Source organism: Cervus canadensis, chromosome 26, assembly GCF_019320065.1.
Source record: "Cervus canadensis isolate Bull #8, Minnesota chromosome 26, ASM1932006v1, whole genome shotgun sequence".
Classification (NCBI taxonomy): Eukaryota; Metazoa; Chordata; class Mammalia; order Artiodactyla; family Cervidae; genus Cervus; species Cervus canadensis.
Genome location: NC_057411.1, coordinates 41,168,880 through 41,193,734, shown reverse-complemented (window position 1 = coordinate 41,193,734; position 24,855 = coordinate 41,168,880). Strand labels below are relative to the sequence as shown.

The following is a 24,855-nucleotide window of genomic DNA, read 5'->3' as shown; positions in this document are numbered from 1 at the left end:
CCAGTCCATCCTAAAGGAGATCAGTCCTGGGTGTTCATTGGAAGGACTGATGTTGAAGCTGAAACTCCAATACTTTGGCCACCTGATGTGAAGAGCTGACTCATTGGAAAAGACTGTGATGCTGGGAGGGATTGGGGGCAGGAGGAGAAGGGGACGACAGAGGATGAGATGGGTGGATGGCATCACCAACTCAATGGACATGAGTTTGGGTAGGCTCCGGGAGTTGGTGATGGACAGGGAGGCCTAGCATGCTGCGATTCATGGGGTCACAAAGAGTCGGACACGACTGAGCGACTGAACTGAACTGATGTGAATTTCTGGTGATGAAGCTTGTTTTTAATTGACCAGTTGGATTTCATCCAAAGTAAAAGTAAGAGCTGGAGACTTCCCTGGTGTTCCAGCAGTTGGGAGACTGCCTTACAGTGAGGGGAATGTGAGCTCAATCCCTGGTCAGGGAACTGAGATCCCGTATGCCTCTAGGCTCACAGCTACTGACCTGGAATGCCACAGCTAGAGAGCCTGTGTGCCAGGAGGAGGAATCCCACATGACATAATGAAGACCCCACGTGCTGCAACCAAGACCTAATGCAGGCGAAGTAATTAATGAGTCTTTCTAAAAAGCAAAAGCTGTGACTATTTAAAAGCGTGTTAATGGAATGGAAAGGCAAGCCAGACTGGGGAATATTCACAAAGTACACATTCACATGGGACTTGAATCCAGAGTATGTGAAGAATTCTCAATGGTTCAACAATAAGAAGACCAACAACCCCCTTGAAGATCAGAAAACTGAATAGACACTTTATGAAAGAAAATACCAAAAACCACCATGAACAGATGAAAATTTGCTCAACACCAATAATCATCAGGGCAATTAAAGCTAAAACCCATAATGAGATACCACAACTCACCATAAGGATGACTAAAGTTAAAATGGTGAAGAGTACCAAATGGTGATGAAGATTTGGAGTAACTGGGACTTTAGTACACTGCTGGAGGGACTTTAAATGGAAAACAATTTGGCAGTTTCTTGTCAAGTTTTACTCATACAACCCAGCCATTTTCTCACAAATATTTACCCAAAAGAAATCAAAACACACATCTACACAGAGACTTGAACACTGATCTTCATAACAGTTTTATTCATAAGAGCCCAAACTGGAAACAGCCCAAATGTCTGTCAACTAATGAATGGAGATACAAATTGTGGTATATCTATTCAATGGAATACTACTGAGCACTAAACAGGAATAATTTACAGATGTATACAACACAGATGAATCCCAAAAGTATGTTGATTACGAGTAAGGAAGTATCATCTCATCTAGACTAATCTAATCTATACTGGTGGAAAGCTATCAGCAGTTGCTTGGGGCCAGGGAACTTTGAGATGACAGAAATGTTCCATATCTTGGTGTGGTCAGTGCTTTATGAGTGTGTAAATCTAGCAAAACTTACCAAACTGCACATTTAAAACAGGTACATTTTATTGAATCTAACTACACATCAATCTAACAAGAAAAAAAGCTTTACCATTTTTTTTCCACCACTGATCCTAGCACTGTGGAGTGGGCAGCAGGTGGAGGTAAATGGCTGCTGAATAGATGAATTACCCTGGCTCAGGAGTCCCCCGAGGGACTTTCTTTAAAGCATCAGGAGGGTAACAGTTCATCCCTAGCTGACACCAGTAGCCTTCAGAGGCTGCTGTTCACCTTGAGTTCATGTCTTCACTAATGATTTCCATGTTGAGTGGAAATAACATGTTTACTCTAATCCCTTTTGACAGGATGCACTTCAGTGCTATTTAAAGGAGGAAGAGAGCCCTGGAGACTGACCTTGTTTCCCATTAGGATGGAGAGGGTTTCCATCTTTTCTTTGTTTCACAGACATTTCCTTGGCATCTTCCTAGACCATTTACAAACTGTTTCCAAATCAAAGACGATGTTTCAGCTTTACTTCGACTCAGGTTACTGTTTTGTGCAGACACTTTAGTGAAAAGAAGCAGCCAGATCCCCTGAAAGCACTTGAATGTTGGCATGATGGTATGAGAGTGGGTCTTGGCTGCTTTGTGCTTGGGGCACACTTCCTGACTCTGAAATCAATGACTGTGCCTTTAAAGAAACTAAAATAAAAAGTACAAATAATGGAAAATATCCAACGCAGTGAAGTCAGTAACAGGTTCAGGTGTGACAAGGCATCAATCTCAGTGTAGCAACCTCAGTGTCTCCCAGTGACTGTGGTGGTTGTCATGGTAACATCTCTAGTCACTTCTGCACTCTTGTCTCTGGCTACACTAACTGAATCCTCTGAGATGCTTACGAGATGAAGCCCACAGATAGTCCAGTTATGAGCAGCCTGCATTTCCAGTGCCAGCTGTAAGTTTGGGTTTGACCCCATTAAGCATAAGAACGATTATGACATCCGTAGATTGTAGCAGGAACATATTGTACATGGTGATGAAAATTTCCCAGTGCAGGTATTGAAAATCATGGATGCTTGGGAAAGAGTCAAGACTGGATTGGTGACTCGGGAAGTAGGGGTTTGCATCTTCAAGTGTTAGTTAAGTCTTTTAACCCTTTGTTAATTTAGAAAAGTTCATCGCAGGACTTCCCAGGTGGTCCAGTGCTTAAGAATCTGCCTGCCAAGGCAAGGGACACGGGTTCAATCCCTGGTCTGGGAAGATTCCACATGCCACAGTGCAACGAAGCTCTTGCACCACAACTACTGAAGCCTGCGTGCCTAGAGCCCATGCTCTGCAACAAGAGAAGCCGCCTCAGTGAGAAGCCCTGCAATGCACCTAGAGACTAGCCTCTGCTCTCCGCAACCAGAGAAAACCCATGCACAACAAAGACCCAGCACAGCTAAAAGTACATTAATTAATCAAATTCTTCTTCTTCCTTAATATACATATTTTATTAAAGTATAGTTGACTTACAATGTTTCGGGTGCACGGCAAGGTGATTCAGTTATACACATACACATACAGTATTTTTGAAATTATTTTCCATTATAGGTTATTATAAGATCCTGACTATACATTGACATGAATCTGCCACAGGTGTACATGTGTTCCCCATCCTGAACCCCTCCTTGATGTCAATGTATGACAAAACCACTACAATATTGTAAAGTAATTAGCCTCCAATTAAAATAAATAAATTTATATTAAAAAACAAAAAAATTTTATATATATATAAAAAAAATGCTATATAAATGGGATCCTCTAATGTATGATCTTTTGAAATGAGATTTGTGCATTAAACATAATGCCCTTGAGATCCAAAAATAATAATAATAAATCCTGTGGACATAGCTATAGAATTAAATTTTAAATTCCCTAGCAAAAAAAAAAAAAAAGATCCTAACTATAGTTCCTTGTGCTATACAGTAAACCTTTGTTGCTTGTTGCATATCTTTTTTTAAATTAGAAATTTAGCATTCTATTCATACTAAGTCAAACAAGTGGAATCAACATGTCATAAATTTTTAGGTGAAAATTTATGAGTTTCCTAAAATGTATATAGTATACATATTATATACATATACAAAAGCTTTTCTATTACACTTGATAAAGGCTTGAGAAAGAACATCCAAAAAAAAAAAAGAGATGGAGAAATCGGAAAACATAAACTAAATGTAATGGGAGAGCTGCATATGAAGTAGAAAAAAGGGAAACAAACTAGATGGAAATAAAAGATACACGGCTGCTCATTTTAAAAGCTCATTGCAGAAAATTTAGAAAAGACAGAAAAATAATAAGTAAAATCACAATCATACATTATTCCCCCAACTACAGTTTGCCATTACAAACTATTTTAGCATCTATTTTTCCAGAATGTATTAGTTTCATATAGCTGCAATTTTCAAAACTTTTGATGTCTCTATAGCTTTATGCCCTACTCTTTTCACTTAAAAGTATATCCTAAAGATTTTTCTGTTGTTTTAAATTCTTTGAAAATATGTGAATCCCTACACAATTATCATGGGGATGTTCCAGTATTTATTTAACGCATTCAATTGTTGATGGACTTCTAGATTTCTATTTCCTTAAGAACATGCCTGCCACTGCAGGAGACTTAAGAGACATGGGTTCGATCCCTGGGTTGGGAAGATCCCCTGGAGAAGGGAATGGCTATCCCGCTGCAGTATTCTTGCCTGAGGAGCCCAATGGACAGAGAAGCCTGGCGGACTACAGCAAAGAGCCAGACATGACTGAAGCCACGGAGACATAAACAACACTATGAAGATCTTTGTTCATAAAGTTTTGACCAAATGTCTGCTTCCTTAGGATAAATATCCAAAAGGCGAATGACTGAGTTCAAGAACAGAGCTGTTTTTCAAACATCCCTGGGCATGAGAGAGCATTTACCCCCACTTTCTCATCTCTGAGGAGCTCTGAGTGACTTGACAAATTCCATAATCTCTCTGAACCTCTGATCCCGGGTGTTCCCAAACTTCTTCATCCCCACCTCACAGGGACCCAGCTTCCCGCCATGTTGCTCCGATCCTGGCAGCCCCTCCCAAGTCCTCCCCTTTGATGGACTCAGTTCATGAAAGCTGGGAGAGGAGAGATGACTTGGACACATGCCCTTCTCTCTCTCTAGAACTTTCTCAGCCACTGCTGATCTTTGCTACCTCCATGGCTCTCACTGGGCCTGGCTTCCCACGGGGTAAATCTACCATCCTCATCTCCCTCTCCTCTGAGAAAGGAGGACCATCATACCTGCCTTACAGAGATAAACCTTCACTCCATCAGCAGATGCTGGCTCCACACCTACCAGGTGGTCTTCTGGGTTCTGGGAAAACAAAGATGAAACTCCTAGCCTTCTAGAGAGGAGGAGGGTCAGGGGACAGGGAGGAAGGCGCTGGGCATCCAGGTGCATCTGTGAGCTCTTACCAAGTGGAGCTTTGTCTATTCTGCTGGGGAAAATATTAATGTCTTATGGACGAGGAAAGATTATAGACGATGTCCACTCTGCCTCCTGCCAGCCTCATGACCGTAACCAGGTTTCCAAAGCCTCTGTGTCTGTTTCTTTACCTATAAAATCAAACAAATAATAGAACCTATTTTAACTTTTAAATTAAAAAAAAATGTTAACTGGTGTATAGTTGATTGACACTGTTGTGTTAGTTTCTGGTGTATAGCAAAGTGATTCAGTTATACATACACATTCTTTTTCATGGTTTTTTTTTTCCATTGTGGTGTATCACAGGGCACTGAACCTAGTTCCTTATATTCTATAGTGAGACCTTTTTGTTTATCTATTTTATGTGTAGTATTTTGTGTCTGCTAATCCCAAACTCCCGATTTATCTCTCTCCCACCTCTTTTCCCCTTTGATAACCATCAGTTTGCTTTCTACATCTGTGAGTCTATGTCTATTTCATTAAGTTCATTTATATCATATTTTAGATTCCACAGATAAGCGATATTATATGATCTTTGTCTTTCTCTTTCTGACTTACTTCACTTAGTATGATAATCTTTAGGTCCGTCCAAGTTGCTATAAATGGCATTATAAATGGAATTATTTCATTCTTTTTATGGCTGAATAATATTCCATTGTGTATGTGTGTGTGTGTATATGTCTATACACACACATATATTTACACATATATATACATATATATACACATCACATCTTTATCCATATGTCATGTTGATGGACATGACACTTCGGATGCTTCCTTGTCTTGGCTATCGTAAATAATGCTACTGTGAACCTTGGGGTGCATGTATCTTTTCAAATTAGAATTTTCTCCAGAAAAAAATGAGATCAAGCCAGTCAGTCCTAAAGGAAATCAACCCTGAATATTCATTGGAAGGACTGATGCTGAAGCTGAAGCTCCAATACTTCAATCACCTGATGCGAAGAGCCGACTCACCAGAAAAGACTCTGATCCTGGGAAAGATTGAAGACAAAAGGAGAAGAGGGTGGTAGAGGATGAGATGGTTGGATAGCATCACCAACTCAGTGATCATCAACTTGAGCAAATGCCAGGAGATGGAGACAGGGAAGCCTGGCACGCTGCAGTCCATGGGGTTGCAAGGAGTTGAACACAAGTTGGCGACTGAACAACAACAAATCAAAAAGCTCTATGCCCAGGGGTGGGATTGCAGTATCATATGGTAGCTCTATCATTAGCCTTTTGAGGAATTTCCATGCTGTTTTCCACAGTGCCGACACCAATTTCCATTCCCACCAACAGTGTAGGAGGGTAACAAAACACTTCATGAAGTTTTAGTGACAGGTAAATGAATGGACATAAAAAGACTGCGCCTGGCACATAACAGGTGCTTGACGAATGGTCATCAGCTTCAATCACCCACACTAACCCACCACCATCAGGAAAGAGGAGCGACAGAGACAGAAGCATTGACTGACTCAGGGCCAGTTAGAGGCAGGAGGCGGGAACTTCTCTGCCCACTCCCACCCCAGCGCCATGCCCCAGGAGTCTACCCCTAGGACACCCACAACACACGGCGTAGAGAAATAGAGAGCAATTGCCTTCTGCCTGCCTACTGGCTCCTAAGGCTGGGGAAGGGCTGGGCAACTATGTCCCTTCTGAGGATAAACCCATCCTCCCCGATGAGGAAGATCAGAAGAAAGGTGAATGTATGGACACCCAGCCGGTGCTCATGAACTGTGACTTTCTTCTCCCTCCCTCTCTGGCTATGGCCTTGGAGGAAGTGGCCGGGGGTCTCCAGGTCAGAGCCATCCTTTAACCACGACCCCAGCACCATGGGTCCCCTTCAGTCACTGCTAGAAGGGAAGTAATAACCATCTCTCTCTGACCCTGACCCAGGGCTTGGTCATCGAGCGCATGGGACGGAGACCCCTCCTCATTGGCGGCTTTGGGCTGATGGCCCTCTTCTTTGGGATCCTCACTATTACGCTGATGCTGCAGGTGAGAGGACGCACCTGTCCCTTCCCCAGGGAGTTCAGGATGGGTGTGGCTTTTGGCTTCGTGCTCTGGGGCCATTGGCTTGGGGAGTCCATCCAGTCTATAGGCAACTCTTATGATGTGGAGTTTCCAAGGGCATCTCAGCTTTGAAGCTGCTGAGCGCCCTTGGGAAAAGGTGTTAGTAATGGGTCCTTGGACTGGGGTGGGGGCCGGGGAGGGGGAAACAAGAGACCTGACTTCTGGTCCTGTCAGGAAGTCACTAAAAGCTGTGTGATCTTGGGCAAGATCCGTCCCCCTTGGTTTACCCATCTATGGAATAGAGGAGATTGCACTAGATGTCTCCGAAGATGCCCCCTCCAGCTCTCATGCTCCTGCTCAGGGTGGCTGGCATGGCCCTATGAGACCCCTGTGCAATTACCACATTGATACCCGTGGGTACCAGCAGGGGCCCTGGAGCCAGCCGCCTGGTGGAAATCCTGAATGTCCCACTTACCCTCCATGAAACTTTTGGCAAGTCTCTTAACCACTCTGCTCCTCAGGGCCCCATGTCTAAAATGGGACGGTTACCCTATGCCCAGTGCTATCATGAGGATTAAGTAAGACATGCACTTATAGGGCGGCCAGCACTGCCCGGAGCACCGTAAGTGCTCAGTGAATGCCTGTTTGCAGGGGGGATGCATGGAGCCACAGCTAACTCTTATGAAAGTGGTATCTTTTCCTTTAATGGTGATGAGGAGACAGGCATACATCTCAATGAAGAAGCTGCCCAAGCTTTCACAGCGGGGCAAGGGCAGAGCTGGGATCAGATCCCAGGATCTTGGGGATTCCTCCTGCCGCTTGCACTGTTCAGGGCAGCCTGTGTTCACTGGGCATTTACGCCATGCCTCAAGCTCATCTCAGCCCTGTGGGAAGTGTGGGGCAAGGTCACAGTGGTCAATGAGAATTTGCAGTTTTCAAAAATGAATCTCTAAATGGATATCACATGTGGTGGTCACCTGCCAAAGGTCTTAATGTCACCACATGTCTAGAAAAAGGCAACATCAGCATGCTGGTGGGCTTCCCAGGTGTCATTAGTGGTAAAGAACCCACCTGCTAATGCAGGAGATAGAAGAAACATTGAGTTCGATCCCTGGGTCAGGAAGATCCCCTGGAGGAGAGCATGGCAACCCACTCCAATATTCTTGCCTGGAGAATCCCCATGGACAGAGGAACCTGATGGGCTACAGTCCATGGGGTGGCACAGAGTCGGTACTACTGAAGCGGCTTAGCACATGTCTGAGAGACATGCTTGTCCTTCAAAAAGGAGTTGTTGCCGGGCATGCTGACCAGGCAGGAGGTGGAAATCTCCTCCTTGGGGTCATGTGCTGGCAGAGACATTCCTTCCCCACAGCCAGAGAGGGTTGTCCTGAGCAGACAGTCTCATAGGCTCCTTGGACCAACCAAGCTGGATGTTCTGGGTCATGGTCTTTCTGTGGAGTGAGTCAGACGTCTGGAAGGGCCATCTGGAGCATGAGAACCCCTCTGGGCCTCACCCCACAAGGTCTCAGAGCTCCTTCCTGCTCAGCTACCCTCATCGCTGTCACCCCAGCCCTGCTCCCCAGCAGCTGCCCGCGAAAGAGCCTGGCTCTTTCCTCTTCCCAGCGCCCTCCTTGCTCAACTGGCTTCTCTTGTTTTCTGAGACCCTGGCTTCCTCCTGGATACCCCTTCCTCCAGGAAGCCTTCCCCTACCCGCTGTCTGAAGCACCCTCCTCTGTCTTCCCCAGGATCCCAGGGGCAGACCTAAAACACTGCTTTACACATAGCCTTGGCTTTCATTGTTGAACCATCTCCCTCTACCAATGGACAGTGAGTTGTAGGGGTGAGGACCATGCCCATATCATTTCTATATTCCTGCCTCCCAGGATGGAAGGATAGATAGGTGGATGGATAGATGGATGGATGGATGGATGGACAGATGGATGGATGGACGGATAGACAGACGGATGGATGGGTGGACAGATGGATAGGTGGATGGACAGATGGATGGACGGATGGATGGATGGACAGATGGATGGATGGATGGACAGATGGATGGATGGATGGATGGATGGATGACTCAAGGCACCAGACCCATTTAGTACAAGAGGCTATGAGGCTCCTCCCAGCCCTAGACCCTGCTGCAGCAGGAGCTGGTGGGCTTAGCTTGGCATGGAAGGGCTGCTCTCCCCTCTACCCGCTCCCCCCCACCCTGAAGGTCCGCACTGGGCTCTCCCATGCCTCTGCACCCTTGCCCACGGGACACCCTCTCCTGGAACTCCTTTCCTTTCCTTTTCCTCTTGCCTGACTTCAGCTCAGCCTTCAAAGGTGAGCATAGACTCCTCTCCTCGCCGAGTCTCTCTTAGACTAGGCCCGAGTCTCTCTTAGACATGTTCTCATCATCACCATCCAGTCTGCTAGAGCAGAAGCGATTTCCCAAACTTCTCTCCCACCCAGCATGAAGTCACCACCCCCACCCGCCAGACAAGTGACAGCCTCTCCAAGCCTATTTAATGACATGAGTTAACTCATCTCACACCTTGTCAGGACAGCGAGAGAGAGAGATAGCATTTTATATGATAACAGAGATTGGCCTAGAGAAAAATTTTTAAAAGTGAAATTGCCTGTAAAATTTTCTCATATTGCCTGCTTCCAACTAAGCCCTCAAATGGTGTTATTCATTTGTCTACCAGTTACCATATGCTGTGCATAATCAGTTGCTCAGTCATGTCTGACTCTTCGTGACCCCATGGACTGTAGCCCGCCAAGCTCCTCTATCCAGGGAATTTCCCAGGCAAGAATACTGGAGAGGGTTGTCATGCCCTCCTCCAGGAGATCTTCCCGACCCAGGGATCTCCTGTTTTAGCAGGCTGATTCTTCACCACTGCACCACCTGGGAAGCCAAATGCTGGGACTTTGCTAAATGCTCACAGGCATCATGCCATTTCACTGTGACCTCTGTAAGATAGACGGATGGAATGGCTTAGGGGTTATCATCGTCCCCACTTTATGGATGCTGAAACTGAGGCTCAGAGATGTAAAGTGACCTGCCCCAGGTCTCACAGATGGATCAAGGAGGAGCTGGGGCGTTTGGTACCCAGGTCCTCCACTCATGACTGCCCCCTCATCTGCCCAACTGCTCTCTCACAGGACCACGCGCCCTGGATCCCTTACCTGAGTATTGTGTGCATTCTGGCCATCATCGCCTCCTTCTGCAGTGGGCCAGGTAAGGCTCTCTTCCTTCCTCACCCGTCGGCCTAGGGATTCACGATGCCACCAGGGCAGGGTCTTCTCATTGCACAGATGCGAAGCTTGTAGTCTGAGGAAGGACAAGGGCCACTGGGAGTGGAGGGGGAATAGAGAGTCCCCACCTATTTAAATGCAGTGATCGTCTTGGTTTCCATCCACCTGATGGTCAGTAACAAACTCACTCAAAGATGCGTAGGTGGTAACATACTACAACATAGCGATCTTTAACAGCTGGGAGAGCTGGGAGCTGGGATGAATGAAAGATACTCAAGTTACAGTCTGTGCCCACAGAGAGGCTACATTTTCATATGGAAGGTATAATGATATAATAATGGCAATGTCTAGGATTTATTCACCATTGATTATGTGCTGTACTTGGCCAAGCATTCGATGCCTGTTATCTCATTTAAGGCCCATGACAGCCCTAGAGAAGGCAGAGAAAGGAAGCTGCTTGCCTAGAGCGGGCAGTGATGGAATCGCCCAGCCCCTAGGTCCTAACCACTGCCTGTCACTGTCCCTGCATGAGCGTCCAGTCGGAGTGTTCTGAGCCCCAGTTTACCCTGGACCCAGTTTCAGCCCCAGCTCTGCCGTTTCCCTAGTGGGCAGGCCCTTTGCTCCTCCAGGGCCTCAGATGGTCAGGCAGGTGGGACTAGGGGCCCTGCCACGCTTGGCCTGGGGGCCTGTGTCCCGCAGGGGCCCCATCAGAGGCCGTGCTGGGGCTGGGAAGGTGTCTCCAGGCAGAGCTCGCTCCTGGAGGCCCTGCTGTGGTTCTCCTTTGTTTGGGTTTCCCTGTTGATGAAAATATTTCTATCAGAACAAACGGACCTGAACTTCTCTTTCTCCCCTTGGGCTGATTTTCACGGGCCATGATGTTCCATGTCCTGTCACGTTTACGCCCACCAGGGACAACAGAAGATTGCAATGAGATGGTGGGATGGGCCGTGGAATGACTGGGGGAGGATATCAGACATGCATACGCGTGTGCACACGCACACACACTGCTGCAGTGATGAGATGGTTGGAGGAACAGGAGGTATCTTCCAGGGGGCAGGGGGACAGTTAACGACAAGAGGACGAACCAGGAGCCCACGAAGCAGTTAAAGGAGATTCAAGGGGGGAATATGCTCCATCCCACGGGACCTCCATACCACCCACCCCTCACGCAGCTGTCACGTCGGGGCCCCTGGAGGTGGGCGGCCGGCAACTCCATGCAAGACCAGGGACTGTGGGAAGGAAACCCAGGGGGTAGTCTTTGCTCTCATGGGGCTCATAGACTAGTGTGACCATCTCACCCGGCCTATCACCTGCCCCGTGAGGCCTGTCCTGACCACTTAATCTAAAATCAACACACACGTACACAAACACATAAATACACACACACATGCATAGGCATACACAGAGTATACACATACACATATGCATACATAACAAGCATACACAAACCCAAACTTGTGTACATATACCTACATACAAGTATACACATGCACACGCATACATACACATACAAGTATACACATACACTCATGCACACACACACATGCATACACAAAGTATGTACACACATGCACATATGCACAATATACACAAACATACAAATATACATACACACAAGCACACACACATACACACATATACATACATGCACACACAAAATATACACAGACACATGCGTGTATACACAAGCATACACAAAGTCTACATACATACACAAACACAAGTATACACATGCACACACATACACATACAAGGATACACATACACAAATGTACATATGTGCTCACACAAGCCACAGTCACTCACATACGCACACACGCCCTCGATCACATTATCCTGGTTTACTTCCTTCTCAGCCTCTCTCCCTGACTCATCTGCTCACGGTATTCTCAGATGAGGATTTAATACAGGGACTGCCCATCTTTTTGTGTAAAGGGCGAGACAGTAAATATTTTCCAGGCCCCACAGACTCCACGGCCACTCTGCAGCTCTGCAGTGGTCGTGCAAATGCAGCCACAGGCAGTGTGTAAATGAAAGATGACACGGCTGTGTCCCCAGGAAACCTTATTCACGAGAGCAGGTGGCAGGCTGGGTGCGGGCTGAAGGCTGTGGTCCGCTGGTGTCTGGTTTAGTACGTCTCCCTCGATCTAGAAAATAAGCTCTGAAAGAACCTGTCTGTGGCTCATTATCTCATCCTCAGAGCTCAGAAGGGAGCCAGGACCGGCACTGTCACGGCTAGAGCTCTTCCAAGAAGGGGACAAGTCACCCCTAAAGTGACTTGGTTAAACGCAGAGGCCATGGCTGAGGGCTTCCCTGGCCCCATCCTGCCCCTTGCCCCATCCTGGCCTCACACATAGTAGCGCTCAGGCATTAAGCTCTCTTGTTTGCACGGCATATCTCTCACACATCACCCCCAATCTGCATGATAGTCTTGAAATTAGGATTAACTGCTCCTGTTTACAGATGAGAAAATAAGCCCAGAGAGGTTACACGGTCCCCTAACATAAACCAGCTGGAAAATTTTGGAGTCAAGATTGGAACCCAGATCTTTAAAACCTGCGCCCTTCCCACCCTGTTGCAAAGGATAGCAATTCACATCCATGCACTGTTCTGAGCTTTTCCAGCACATTCCAACCTCTGATCTCTGTCCCCTGATCTAGTCCTCACACCAGTTCTCTGATAATAATAACATTTATTGAGCACTTACTATGCTCCAGGCCCTGTTCTAAGTGTTTGAATGCTCATAAACATCCTGTATGAATATTAGATAACACAGAATCAGGTTGTGAAAATAAAATAGTAACAATCAGGGATTTCACTCAGACTCAAACTTGACTAATAATTCTCAGGATACTGGTCATCATAAGATGTAGGTGAAGTTTAAAGCCATCAGCAGGGCTCCCTACATTCTTCTTTGAAGATTAGAGTGCACTCTGGTCCAGATTAAACTCCCAGGGTCTCTGAATAAAACATGCAGGACAACACACATCCAGAAGCTATTTTATTCATGAAGCATCTTCATTTTCACTTTGATAATTACACAGCTGACACTGACATTTTCCAGTGAACTCTCCCCATTGCCATACATCCCATTCTAAATAAGCCAGGTAAAGCATCCTTAAAGCATTTGTACATAAGGACTCTCTCTTATCTTTCTGCTACAAGTACCATTATGAGGTTGGATTAGCAAGTTTATAAACAGAATGGACCAGGTTACTATTTTTTCTCTCTTTTCCCTCTCCCTATCCCAGCTGTAGAAGGTGAATTACAGGTCAGCTGCAAAACCTTCCCTTCCCAAACTAATTTTATATCCCCTTTATAGATGAAAAGCAAAAATCTTAATTTAATCATTTCCCCAAGCCTCATAGCTAAGAGGTGAGTGCTGGATTAGAGTTGACACCACCTTGTTCGAGGACCTGTAATCTTAACTCTGACCTATGCACGTGGTCACGATTTAGTGACTAAATAACAACAATGCACATGGTCGTTTCTCATTGACGGCTTGCTAAAAGGTGGGTAGAATTAGGCCCATTGGGAAACTGACCTGCAGGACTGACAGAGAATCTGGGATAAGAGAGAAAGCTTCTGTCTTTATCCTCATGTGATAGGTCTACTGTGCATTATCATGAATCAGTCCTGTTTGTGTCAGTACAGAAAGGTATAATTTGCCATTTGTATCTAGTTGTCAGATGTCCGTGGCTGAAGGTGAATTCAGAACACTTTGATTTTCATGGTTTCCAGCTGTTCTGGCTTCAAACGTTGTCTGTGCACACAGGTCAGGAGCAGTCTTTCTTCTTTGTCTCAAACTCGCATAACTAAATCATAGCACCTATTGTTGACACAAAGGCTGTGTGACACATCCAGACCTTCACAGTGAGGCAGAACAGAACATGGGGATGCTTTCAGAGCTCCCAGGGGACCTCAGAGATCCTTTGGCAGATGAGAAACTCTACCCAGGAGCTGGGATGAGTTAGGACAAAGGCATCCTAAGTTCGTGAAAGAACAGAGAAATTTTCAGTCCAGTTATTCATTGGAAGCTTAAGCTATGCTTTCCCTGACAAGAAGTCCTCTGACTATGACTTGATTGCTTCCAGTGATAGGGAACTCACTACCTAACAAAGCAATGCTGTGGTCCAAGATCAGGGAACTATGGCTTGTGGGCCAAATTTTGCCCATGGCCTATTTTGTATAACCCATGAGCAAGGAATGGTGTTTACATTTTAAGGGGAAAACAAGAAGAAGGTGTGACAGAGACCATCTGCAGTGGCCTAAAAAATCTCATATATTTCCTATCTGGCCTTTTTCAGAAAAAGTTTGCCACCCCTTCTAGAACTCCTCAGTTCTGACCTTTGGAAGAAGGGAGAGTGAGCTAGCTTAGGAGGGAGGGAAAGATGAATTTCAATACAGCAGAAATGCCAGGATATAAAAGGAGGTTAATTGCAAAGGAACCACAAATAACCCAGCAGGGCCCAAGCAGTGGTCCTCAAACACTGCTGAATCACCTGGAAAGCTTTCAAAAGTCCTGATGGTCAGGCTGCATCTGGGGGTGGGACCCAGGCCATATTTTCTAACACTCCCAGGTGATTCCAGCTTGCAGCCAAACTTGGAAATCCCTAGGCAAGAGCCATCTTTCCCAACTCTGGCTGAAAGCATTACAATCCCCTGAGGGGCTGAGAGAACTACAGTGAATGCTGACACATTCCTCTCCTGACACAGGCTCCGTTGGACCTCCAGGGATGAACCCAGTGAGAACCGCTGTCCAAGGTGGGTTGGGGTGGGGACACAGCCCAGGACCAGTCGGCAGTCAGCAAGGAGCTGGAGGCAGGTCCTTGGGCATTGCGTTAAGGTTTACTCTGAGCTCCAGAGAGGTCTGTTGGGGGGGATGTTGAAGCATGAACTTCGCAGGGCAGGTTTGCTGTGAGCAGAGCAGATCTGGAAGGCAGATGGGAAAATATATGTAGCCAAGCAGCATGAGCCGGGGGCCAGATGGGAAACCCAGGCTACAGGAAGTGAGGGCCAGACGAGGGCAGTGGGCCCGGGCAGTGCCAGCCGGCAGGGACCCCGCGGACATGGGCTCTGGGCTGAGTCAGACCGCTGAGGGGAAGCCCCACATCCCGGAGTGGGATCTGAGCGCTGTTCTGTTTTGTTCCGATAACAGCTGTTCTCCCAGGAAGAACAGTGAGTGCTGACATGATCTCTCCGTGGACAGATTGGCCTTCTTCTCTGTCCACTTAAACAAAGATGCTAAATTGAACCCATCCGCAAACCTGCCTGAAAGGCCTTCCTGACCCAACCCACAAAGCTCCGCCTTCTGTGCCTTTCCCAAGCTCTTGCCTTCCTGCCGTGACCTTGGCTCCCCTCCCAGCGTTTGCAAACGCTGCTTTCTCGTGATCGTGACTGTGTGCTGAGTTTCAGGGATTTTAGACTCTGCTCTCCATCCGTATCTGGGAGGCTCCCTAATGGGAGGTCCAGGTGCACCCCCCAATCTCGGATCAGCTGTTGGTCCCTACCCTCTGCTCCCCTAGACACCCCATGTTCACCCAGCAGCTGGGTGTCGCCCACTCCAGCTACTGTAGCCACGAGATTGACCAGGGCTTAGAAACTTCACTTGGACTCACAGTGACAGCACACAGCTTAAGCCCCCGGGGAAATTACCTGTCCAAGAAGCCCTGCCACTGGGGTTGTGAGATCATGTTGCATCTCCCTAAGCGGACAGGAAGGAACAGGTCCCCAGAGGAACTACCCTGGGAATGCATGGCTCGGAACCGATGGGAGATAAATGGCCAAGGGCCTCCCAAGCAGCCTGCCCCTCCATGATTAAATGAAAAAAAATCATCTTCCCAGGAGAGAAGCTGTACATTTGCCCGAGGCAGCTTCTGTGGTGAGTGGATCAATGCAAGGAGACTTGACAGGGAGTTGAAATTAGGTGAAGGGAAAGAAAGAAAGCAAGAAAGGCGGTTTCCTGCTACATATTTTATTTGTGTGCATAACCGCAAGGCAGTGGCAGAGAGGCCTAATAAATGAGGCACAGGATAAAAGAGCTTTATCTTTGAGGGAAAGGAGATGATCCTCAAAGCATGTCAACTGCAGTTTGAAAAGTCTTAGGACGAACAGACCGTGCCGGCTCTGAGTTCAGCCCTCTAAAGGCAGTTTACCAGCCAGTGGGGAGGACCGATGCACCCTGGTCCACGCAGCAAGATGGAGTTATCACTGTTCGTGTAAATGGGCGCATCAGGATCTGATCTGAGCTTTCCAGAAGGCTTGTGCCGTCCTGATGGGGGAGTATGCCAAGTGCCTGGGGAACGTGTGATGATGTTTTAATGATGTTAGTTGCTCACTCGTGTCTGACTCTTTGCAACCCCAAGGATTGTAGCCCACCGGGCTCATCTGTCCATGGAATTCTCCAGGCAAGAATACTGGAATGGGGTTGCTATTCCCTTCCCCAGGGGATCTTCCTGACTCAGGGATCAAACCCAGGTCTCCTGCATTGCAGGCAGATTCTTTACCATCTGAGCCCCCAGGGAGCACATGTCTGGCTTGGAAAGGGGACACCTCTATCCATCACAGTGATGTAATCTGAAAAGACTGCCCGCATGTACCAACCTTTGCAGGGACCATGGGGCTCTCTGCCCTGCCCACCCCTTCCCCCTGCCCACCCTACACTCTCCCTGCTTTCCAGCCACTTGGAGCTGGTGGCAGCTGCCCCATGCCACTCACGTGTCCTTAACTTTACACATCTATCCTCCCACCTAGGGCCCACCCTTATGCATTCCCATTGTCAAGGGGAAAAAAATTGCACAGTGTCAGAGTTGTGAGTTGTTATTTGAGGCAAAATGAGGACTGCAGCCAGGGAGACAGCATCTCAGATAGCTCTGAGAAGCTGCTCCAAAGAGATGGGGGGAAGTCAACATATATGTGATTTTGGTGAAAGGGGAGTTTGTGCGATTGAGCACTTATCTTTGTGAAAGTTTTCTGCTCATCATGAGGAGCTAATGTCACCATGAAGGGATGAAGTGCCTTTCTAAATATGAGGAGACATAAGAATTGGGCTCATGAGATCAGCTTCCGAAACCATCCAACTACCTGAAGACCTGTCCTGCCAGTTTTTCCCAGAGCACAGAGTACCTCACTTCTGATCTCCAACCTAAACTTTTAGGGGATGTTGAAGGTCAGCAGCTGTGGCAGCTCATGATTTAATCCTTGTAGAGGTAGATGGGAAGTGCCAGTTTGGCACAATCCATCTGACGAATGGCTTCTTGTTCCGGTGGTTAAGACTGTGCTTTCCAATGCAGGGGGTATGGGTTCCATCCCTGGTTGGGGAGCTAGGATCCCACATGCCTTGTGGCCAAAAAACCAAAACAGAAACCAGAAACAATGCTGTAGCAAATTCAATAAACACTTTTAAAAAGGTCCACGTCAAAAAAAAAAAAATCTTTTAAACATAGTTGTCCGTTCCCATTGACCCTTAAACCTTTCTTAAAACTAGAGAGCTCCTCCTTTGTGCCCCTCAGCCCCACCCCCTAGACTTGCTGCTAATCTCACCCTTTCCACCCCCTATTACAATGGCCGAGGCTGCTCAATTTCCTTTAATATCTGGAAATAGCAGAGACCTTGTTTCCATCACTTCTGTATTCCAGGCACCAAACACAGGGCCTGACAACTGGTTAGCACTCAATACATGATTGTATTTCTCATGCATTCATTCAACACTCACTCATGGAGTCCCTACTGTGTTTTCCAATACCAAATGCCCTTTTTCCCACACCCATCTTCCAGTTATCTAACATCAGCTGTATGTCCAGCAATGCAATCCAGTTCTGACACTCCCTAACCCAGAGTGAGCACAGAAACCGGCCCCCCCCAAGTTAAGGGTCCAGCCCCACAAGCCTTCCCCCATCTCAGACACCAGCTGCGGTTGGGGTCACCAGGTGACTGAAGTTCTGCCTGGCCGACTGCAGTACAGGGGCTCCCAAGACTGATCCCCTCAGGCTCCGTGTTTGCAAGAACGACTCCCAGAGCTCAGGAACATGCTCTGTTTAAAACAGTTCACTCTAAAGAGGTGCACAGCGAAAGGTATGGGGGAGTGGGTATGGAGCGTCCATGCCCTGTGGGGGTGTACACCCTTCCCAGCCCCTCTGTGAGTCCACCAACCTGCACACTCCCTACCCCACCCCTTAGGAGTTTCTGTCGTGTTTCATTACGTGGGCATGATCGAGTCAATCACTGGCCATAGCGGACCGAACTCAATCTCCAGGCCATCACCCCTCCCCAGATTTACATCTGGGGGATTGAGTCTGACCGTGTTAGCAAGGCCAACTTCTTGTTGCACCCAAGAGCCCACATGAGTCACCAGGTTAGGTGGGGAGGAGAGGGGCTCATTAGGAAAAACAACACACTCCTGCATGTTATGGTATGCTAAGCCACTCTGGTCGTGTCTGACTCTTTGCAACCCCATGGACTGTAGCCCACCAGGCTCCTCTGTCCATGGAATTCTCCAGGCAAGAATACTGGAGTGGGTTGCCATCCCTTCCTCTGGGGGATCTTCCCCCACCCAGGGATCTAAACTGCATCTCCTGCAGTTCCTGTATTGCAGGCAGATTCTTTATCCGTTGAACCACTGGGGAAGTTCAGGACACTCCTATCACTCAGGAAATTCCAAGGGTTTGAGGAACTCCATGTTTTGTACCAGGAACTGTGCTCTCTGCCAGAAAACAGGGGGGAAAGCCAAATGTATATTTATTATCCTGCAGTGCCAGGCTCTGGGCCAGGATTGGAGGTAAAGAGTGAATGAGACAGACAGCGTCGCTGCCACCACGGAAGAGCAGCCCACAGTGTACAAATGACTCGCCCAGGGTCACTCAGCGAGAGCAGCAGAGCTGAGATCCGGACCCGGGCAGTGACCCCCCCGACCCTCTCTCCCCACCAAGCACCCAGCCTGGTGTGGCTTTGTGGCTCATACTCCTGCAGGCCTGGGTCCTTGGGACCATGGGAGGGTTCTCAAATATCCCATTCAGACACTGATCTGTCTGTAGACTGAAAAGATGCACAACCTGAAAGGTGAGAATTACATTTAATTCAGCAGACAAAACTGAGGACTTACGCCCAAGAGACAGCCTCTCAGAGACTGCTCCAAAGAGACAAGGGAGGAACTGGGATATATAGTTTTTTTCAGCAAAGACCAGGTAGTTGGAACATCAAAAGATTACTGTTCATTAAAGAAAACAGATATCTCAAGGATGTTAAGGAATTTAGTGCTTTTCTGTGTCTTGGGAAGATGCAAGAGTCTGAGCTCACTGAAATCACCCGTTTGATCTGCACCTTAGCTAGTGGAGGCCAGTATCCTGTTCTTTCCGGGCTTCCCAGGTGGCACTAGTGGCAAAGAACCCGCCTGCCAATGCAGTAGATGTAAGAGATGAAGGTTCGACCCCTGGGTCGGGAAGATTCCCTGGAGGAGGTCATGGCAACCCACTCCAGTATTCTTGCGTGGAGAATCCCATGGACAGAGGAGCCTGTCAGGCTACAGTCCATAGGGTCACAAAGGGTCAGACACAACTGAAGCGACTTGCATGCATGCATACCTCCTGTTCTTTCCAGTCCCGAGTCCCCTGGGGTGCACTTTTGGGGTGACTGCAGGGACTGGCCCATTTGCCTCCATCCTGAGTCCCTTCAGGGCTCACCACAGGTGGTAGCTGCAGTGACCTGACTAGCTGTTTATTAGTATGGCGGGCAACAGTTTTCATTCACCACAGTTAGATGTCCACCTCGGACATTTCACCCCCTGTGGCCTTGGCACTGTGAACCCCTTGCAGCACTGGGCACCGAGGTCCACTGAGGGGGGAGAGGCTGGAAGTCCACCTGTTCAGCCACTGGCCAAGGAGGGGGGGAAGTGCCAGCCAGGATCTGGGAACTGAACTTTGAGGGTCCACCCTGATGGAGCCCGTGAGACCCGGAAAGGGGAGAGGCTAGGCCCAGCAGACCCAAGAGGAGAGCCTGAAGAAGGGAGAAGGGAGAAGAGTCAAGGGAAATGGAGTCCAAACCACACACATGCGTGACATGAACCGAACACCAGCCTGGCACCTGCTCTGTCTAGGGGGGAGGAGATGGAAAACGTGCCGCTCCTGCCCTGGAGGAGCCCACGGGAGACAGACCTGGAATGGATGATCTTGTTCAGTGGATTTACCCAAGGGCAGGAGCGGGAAGAAAGGAGAGGGAACCAGGGGATGTCAAGTGACCAGCATTTGGGCAGATGTTGCTTGGACATGATCCCATTGAATTCTCTCAAATCTGCAAGGTCGAATCATTCATCTCACAGCTGGCAAAGGTGGGTGGAAGTCCAGAGTCAGCCCTGGCTCTGTCTACCTCTGAACCCCATGCCATGGGGCAGGCACTGTGCCAGGCTAGGTGCAGGGGCGAGGTTCTGTTCCTCGGGGATGTTGCCCCAGAAGGGAGCTCAGTGAGCAGGCAGCAAGGCCTCAACTACCTGGTCAGGGGTCAGGACAGGAGGCCAGGTCCTGCTTGGAAGAGATCTTCCCCAAGCATGAGTCTAGCACAGTGCCTGGCAGGTATAGGTACCCAGACATTTCTGCTTGTTGAATGAATGAATAAATGAGAGAGTAACTCCATCCATGGCCTTGGCCTCCACTCAGTTGCATTAAGTAGCCCAGAATTCAGATGGAGGTCAAGTCAGATGATTCATTCCTCCTCAGAAGTTAAGAAACTGTGTGAAAAACAGAGTAATAAGTAAATCAAACTCTAACTCTCTTGACCAAGGAGAGATGACTGGGTGGAAGACATCAGTCTACATACATTAAAACGATTAGAGATCTCAGCCTGATACCAAATAGGTATACAGTCCTAATTTTTTTTAATGGTTTAATGACAATAAATGGGAATGTCTCACAAGTCCAGGCTTAAAAAAAAAAGTAGCAGCCATTGCTCAGAACATATTTGTATCTCTAAAAGGGATTGATGCAGAAGGTGAGATTGAACTCCAGTAGTAGATTCTAATCCTTCGCTGTCTTCATCCAGAAGAGGATACCAAACGCCCACACCCATTACCACCTGGGATCCGGGGCGAGGACTTATGAGATAACCTTTCTAAAACTACCCTGCAAACTCTCAACTATCATAGAAATTTGCAACTAGGTCAAGGTCCAGCAGGAAGGTACTGTCAGCTGGGGTTTTAAAGGAAATTGCACAAATGGCCTATTTTCAGAGGAGAGGCAGGTGAATGGGTTCAATAGAAAAGATGGACAGAGCGAAGTGTCACCCCCACCCCCCAAGCCTGACAGGCATCAGGGAGATGAATTTTGATTAATAATCATTTCTTCCAAATAAGAGAAATTAGATACTAAGAAACAAGACTGTGCCGTGAAGACTGAGCTTGACAGCTCTGGGGAGCCCTGTGGACCGTTGCTATATTTAAGACTTTTGCCACCACCTCCACCTCCAAGAACTAATTTTCATCCCAGTTGAGAATGCATGATGGAGGTAAACGCATAGATTTTTTTTTAAGTCAGTACAAGCTGTAACTTCATCCCCAAGAGCATGAAGAGGAATGAGAAACATCCCAACCGGGAGCTTGGAGCCCAGGTTAGAGGCAGTTTCCAAGTAAAGAAAAGAAGAGGAAGTAGTTGACTCTCTCTGGAGAAGGGGGCTGGATTGACAGTTGAGGCTCAGAGAGGTTAAGTGCTTTACCCAAAGTCACACTGCAGATGAGCAGGGGAGCCAGGATCCCAGTTCAGGTTGGTGTGAATCTAGAGCCCCACCTCTTAACGTCCACATGCAGTAGGCTACCAAGAGAAGTCAGGACCCTGGCGCTGTGGAAGCATGAAGAAGACACTTCCTGGACAAGCGGGAAGTCAGGTTACCTGGAGGGAGTAAAGTTAAACTGATTTCTGAGTGTTGAGTTGAAACAAGCCGAGCCACCAATCATGAGTTCTCAGAGTGTGAACTGCCCATGGCACCACATCTAAAGACGCATCATCCCCGTGTTAGACAGACACTAACATAGGAGAACATCAGCCCACAAGCAAACCCAGCTGTGCATACACTCAGGAAAGCACGCCTCGCACACTGGTTCACACATACATGTACACACGTGTGTGACCCCCTCTCACATGTGTGAGGAAAAACGTTCCTTTCTTATCCACTCTCAGCTGCCTGATGGCCATCCCTTGCCTGACTTCAAATCTGGCCTGGATGCCCGCCATTAGGGTGGTAGGTGGGGGAAGCCCAGGTGTGCCTGCCCTGGGGGAGCAGATGGTTGGCGCGCATGGTCACCAGCCAGGGCTGCCGCCTGCCAGGTGTCTGGAGAGTTTCCTCGGTGAAGCCACGCTGGGCCACGGTGTGTGATGGTTCAGGTCATACAGAAACCTACTTACTGTAGAAAGTGTTTTTCCTTGAGGAAGGGGCACATTTTCTTGTTTGCAAAAGTGCCATTGGGGTTAGCGGTGGCCCAGCTGAAAAGAAACGGAAGGAACATCTGGGCAGAGGCCAAAAGTCAGAGAGCAGAGTGTGTTGGTGGATTCCAAGGACACAGAGTGTCACAGGAGGAGACAGCGGGGACGTGGGGGCAGCAGGGAAGGTCCAGACACAAAGAAAATAGAGCCAGGTCATCGTGGCCCTCACGGGCTGGAAGAACTATTAATAGACTTTGTCCTCCCGGAAGTAGGCGGCCACGGAGGAGTTTCAGGCTACAGTGTGACACTGTCAGACTGTTTTAAAGTCTGTAGTGTGGAGACTACGTGGAGGGGAAAAACGGAAGATGGGAGAGGCTTGAGTGCATGCATGCTCAGTAGCTAAGTCATGTCCAACTCTTGAGACCCCATGGACTGTAGTCCACTGGGCTCCTCTGCCCCGGGATTCTCCAGGCAAGAATACTGGAGTGGGATGGGGTACTATCTCTTCTTCCAGGGGATCCTCTCCACCCAGGGATCAAGCCCAAGTCTCCTGCATCTCCTGCATTGCAGGCAGATTCTTTACCACTTGAACAATCTGGGAAGCCTGAGAGAGGCTTAAGAGGCATAAATTTATGGGTCATTAAGGAATTTGTATTAGGGAGCTATCACTGTGTAACAAATAACCCCAAAACTTAGCAGATTAAACAATAACCGCCTATAATTGCTGACATCACTGACTCAATGGACATGAGTTTGAGCAAGCTCCAGGAGATGGTGAAGGACACAGAAGCCTGGTGTGAGGCAGTCCATGGGGTCTCAAAGAGTTGGACACAACTGAGCGACTGAACAACAACAACAAATCTGTAATTGCTCCCAAGTCTATGCACTGACACAGTAGTTTTGCTACAGCTGGCCCAGGCTTTGCTGATCTTCATGCATCTCTGCATTTGGCTGGCAGATTGGATGGATTCCAGTCCGTCCAAGGTGGCCTCAACCACTGATCTGTAATCAAGAGGAGTGACTTGATGTCTGTCACCACCCAGCAGGCTAGCCCAGCTCATTTCCAAGATGGTAGCCAAGTTGAAGAAAAGAAATGTGCAAAACTTGCCAAGGTCCAGGCTTCACATCACTTCTGTCCCTTTCTCTTGGCCAAAAGGAGTCAAAAAGCCAGCCCAGAACTAAGTGGTGGAGAAAAGACTTTACCCCCATTCAGAGGGGCTGAAAAGTACCATGGCCATTCTGCAATCTCTCCAGAAGCTGTAACCATAGACTAAGCAAGGGATGACAATTCAGGACTCTCATTTTAGGGAGAAATAGGTGTCATTCATTCATTTACCCATGTCACAAATAATTATTGAGTGCAAACTGGAGAAACCATCCTTCAAGTCCTGGTGATGAAATCGTGAGCCAAACACGCACACACACACACACACACACACACAACACACACACAGTCCCTCCCCTCAAGGGAGCTTACTTTAAGTAACAGTCAAAAGTTAGCGTCCCTGCTGGAAATGTATGACAAACTCCACTGACATAATTTGAAAAGGCAAACTGCAGTGGTGAAGACAGGCTACAGGATAATGTCAAAGACCCTAGTTATTTTGAAGGTCTCAACATATGACATGAACACCCGCTCCTCCACCTATTGGCCATGCAGGAAGCAAAGCAATTTACAGAAAGTTAATTCATCAAAAGTCGACTCACTAAATGGTCAAATCGCTGAAAGCCATGTCATAGAGAAAAACTATTTGCAGAATTTATCTTATTCCTTTTAATTATCTCTTAAGAATGTAGAGACTTTTGTGTGGAACCCAACAATTTCTTTCATCTATTTCAGTATTGCTCTTCATTTTGCCTGCATAAGTGAATTTGGAAAAATGTCACCCCCCCCCCCTTGTTTTAAATTTAGTTCCTTGTTGTAACTGAAGGCTACTGGGGCAAGAAAAAGCATAGCTGAGCAGCATAAAATATATCTGTATCAACAGTAAGAATATATGTCTTCTTCGCTCTCCAAATCCATTTTATTCCAAAGACTGATACACACAGCAAGTAACAGGGTTTGGATAGCGAGAGATATATCAGCACATTTATGTCAATTTATTTGATTCCTGATTGGAAAGCCAGAGTCTGGATAGCAAAGGTGCAGAGAGCAAGAGATACACACCCATAGACAGAAGAAGAGAATAAGATTCTCTTATTCACAAATGAATTTTACATCTTTGTCTTTTGATGAATCGACCTCAGTGAAATGAGAGGCTGTGCCAAATTCAGGCTTCCCTGGTGGCTCAGA

At 47.5% G+C, this 24,855-nt stretch overlaps 1 protein-coding gene across 1 annotated transcript in view; it reads left to right on the top strand.

Moving 5' to 3' along the window:
- Nucleotides 1–24,855, top strand: part of SLC2A9 (solute carrier family 2 member 9) — a 220,702-nt gene that overhangs the window by 147,242 nt on the left and 48,605 nt on the right. Inside the window, exons 10-11 of the mRNA XM_043448459.1 lie at nucleotides 6,805–6,906; nucleotides 10,069–10,144. Of these exons, the coding sequence (XP_043304394.1) occupies nucleotides 6,805–6,906; nucleotides 10,069–10,144 (178 nt within the window). The remainder of the gene's footprint in view (nucleotides 1–6,804; nucleotides 6,907–10,068; nucleotides 10,145–24,855) is intronic.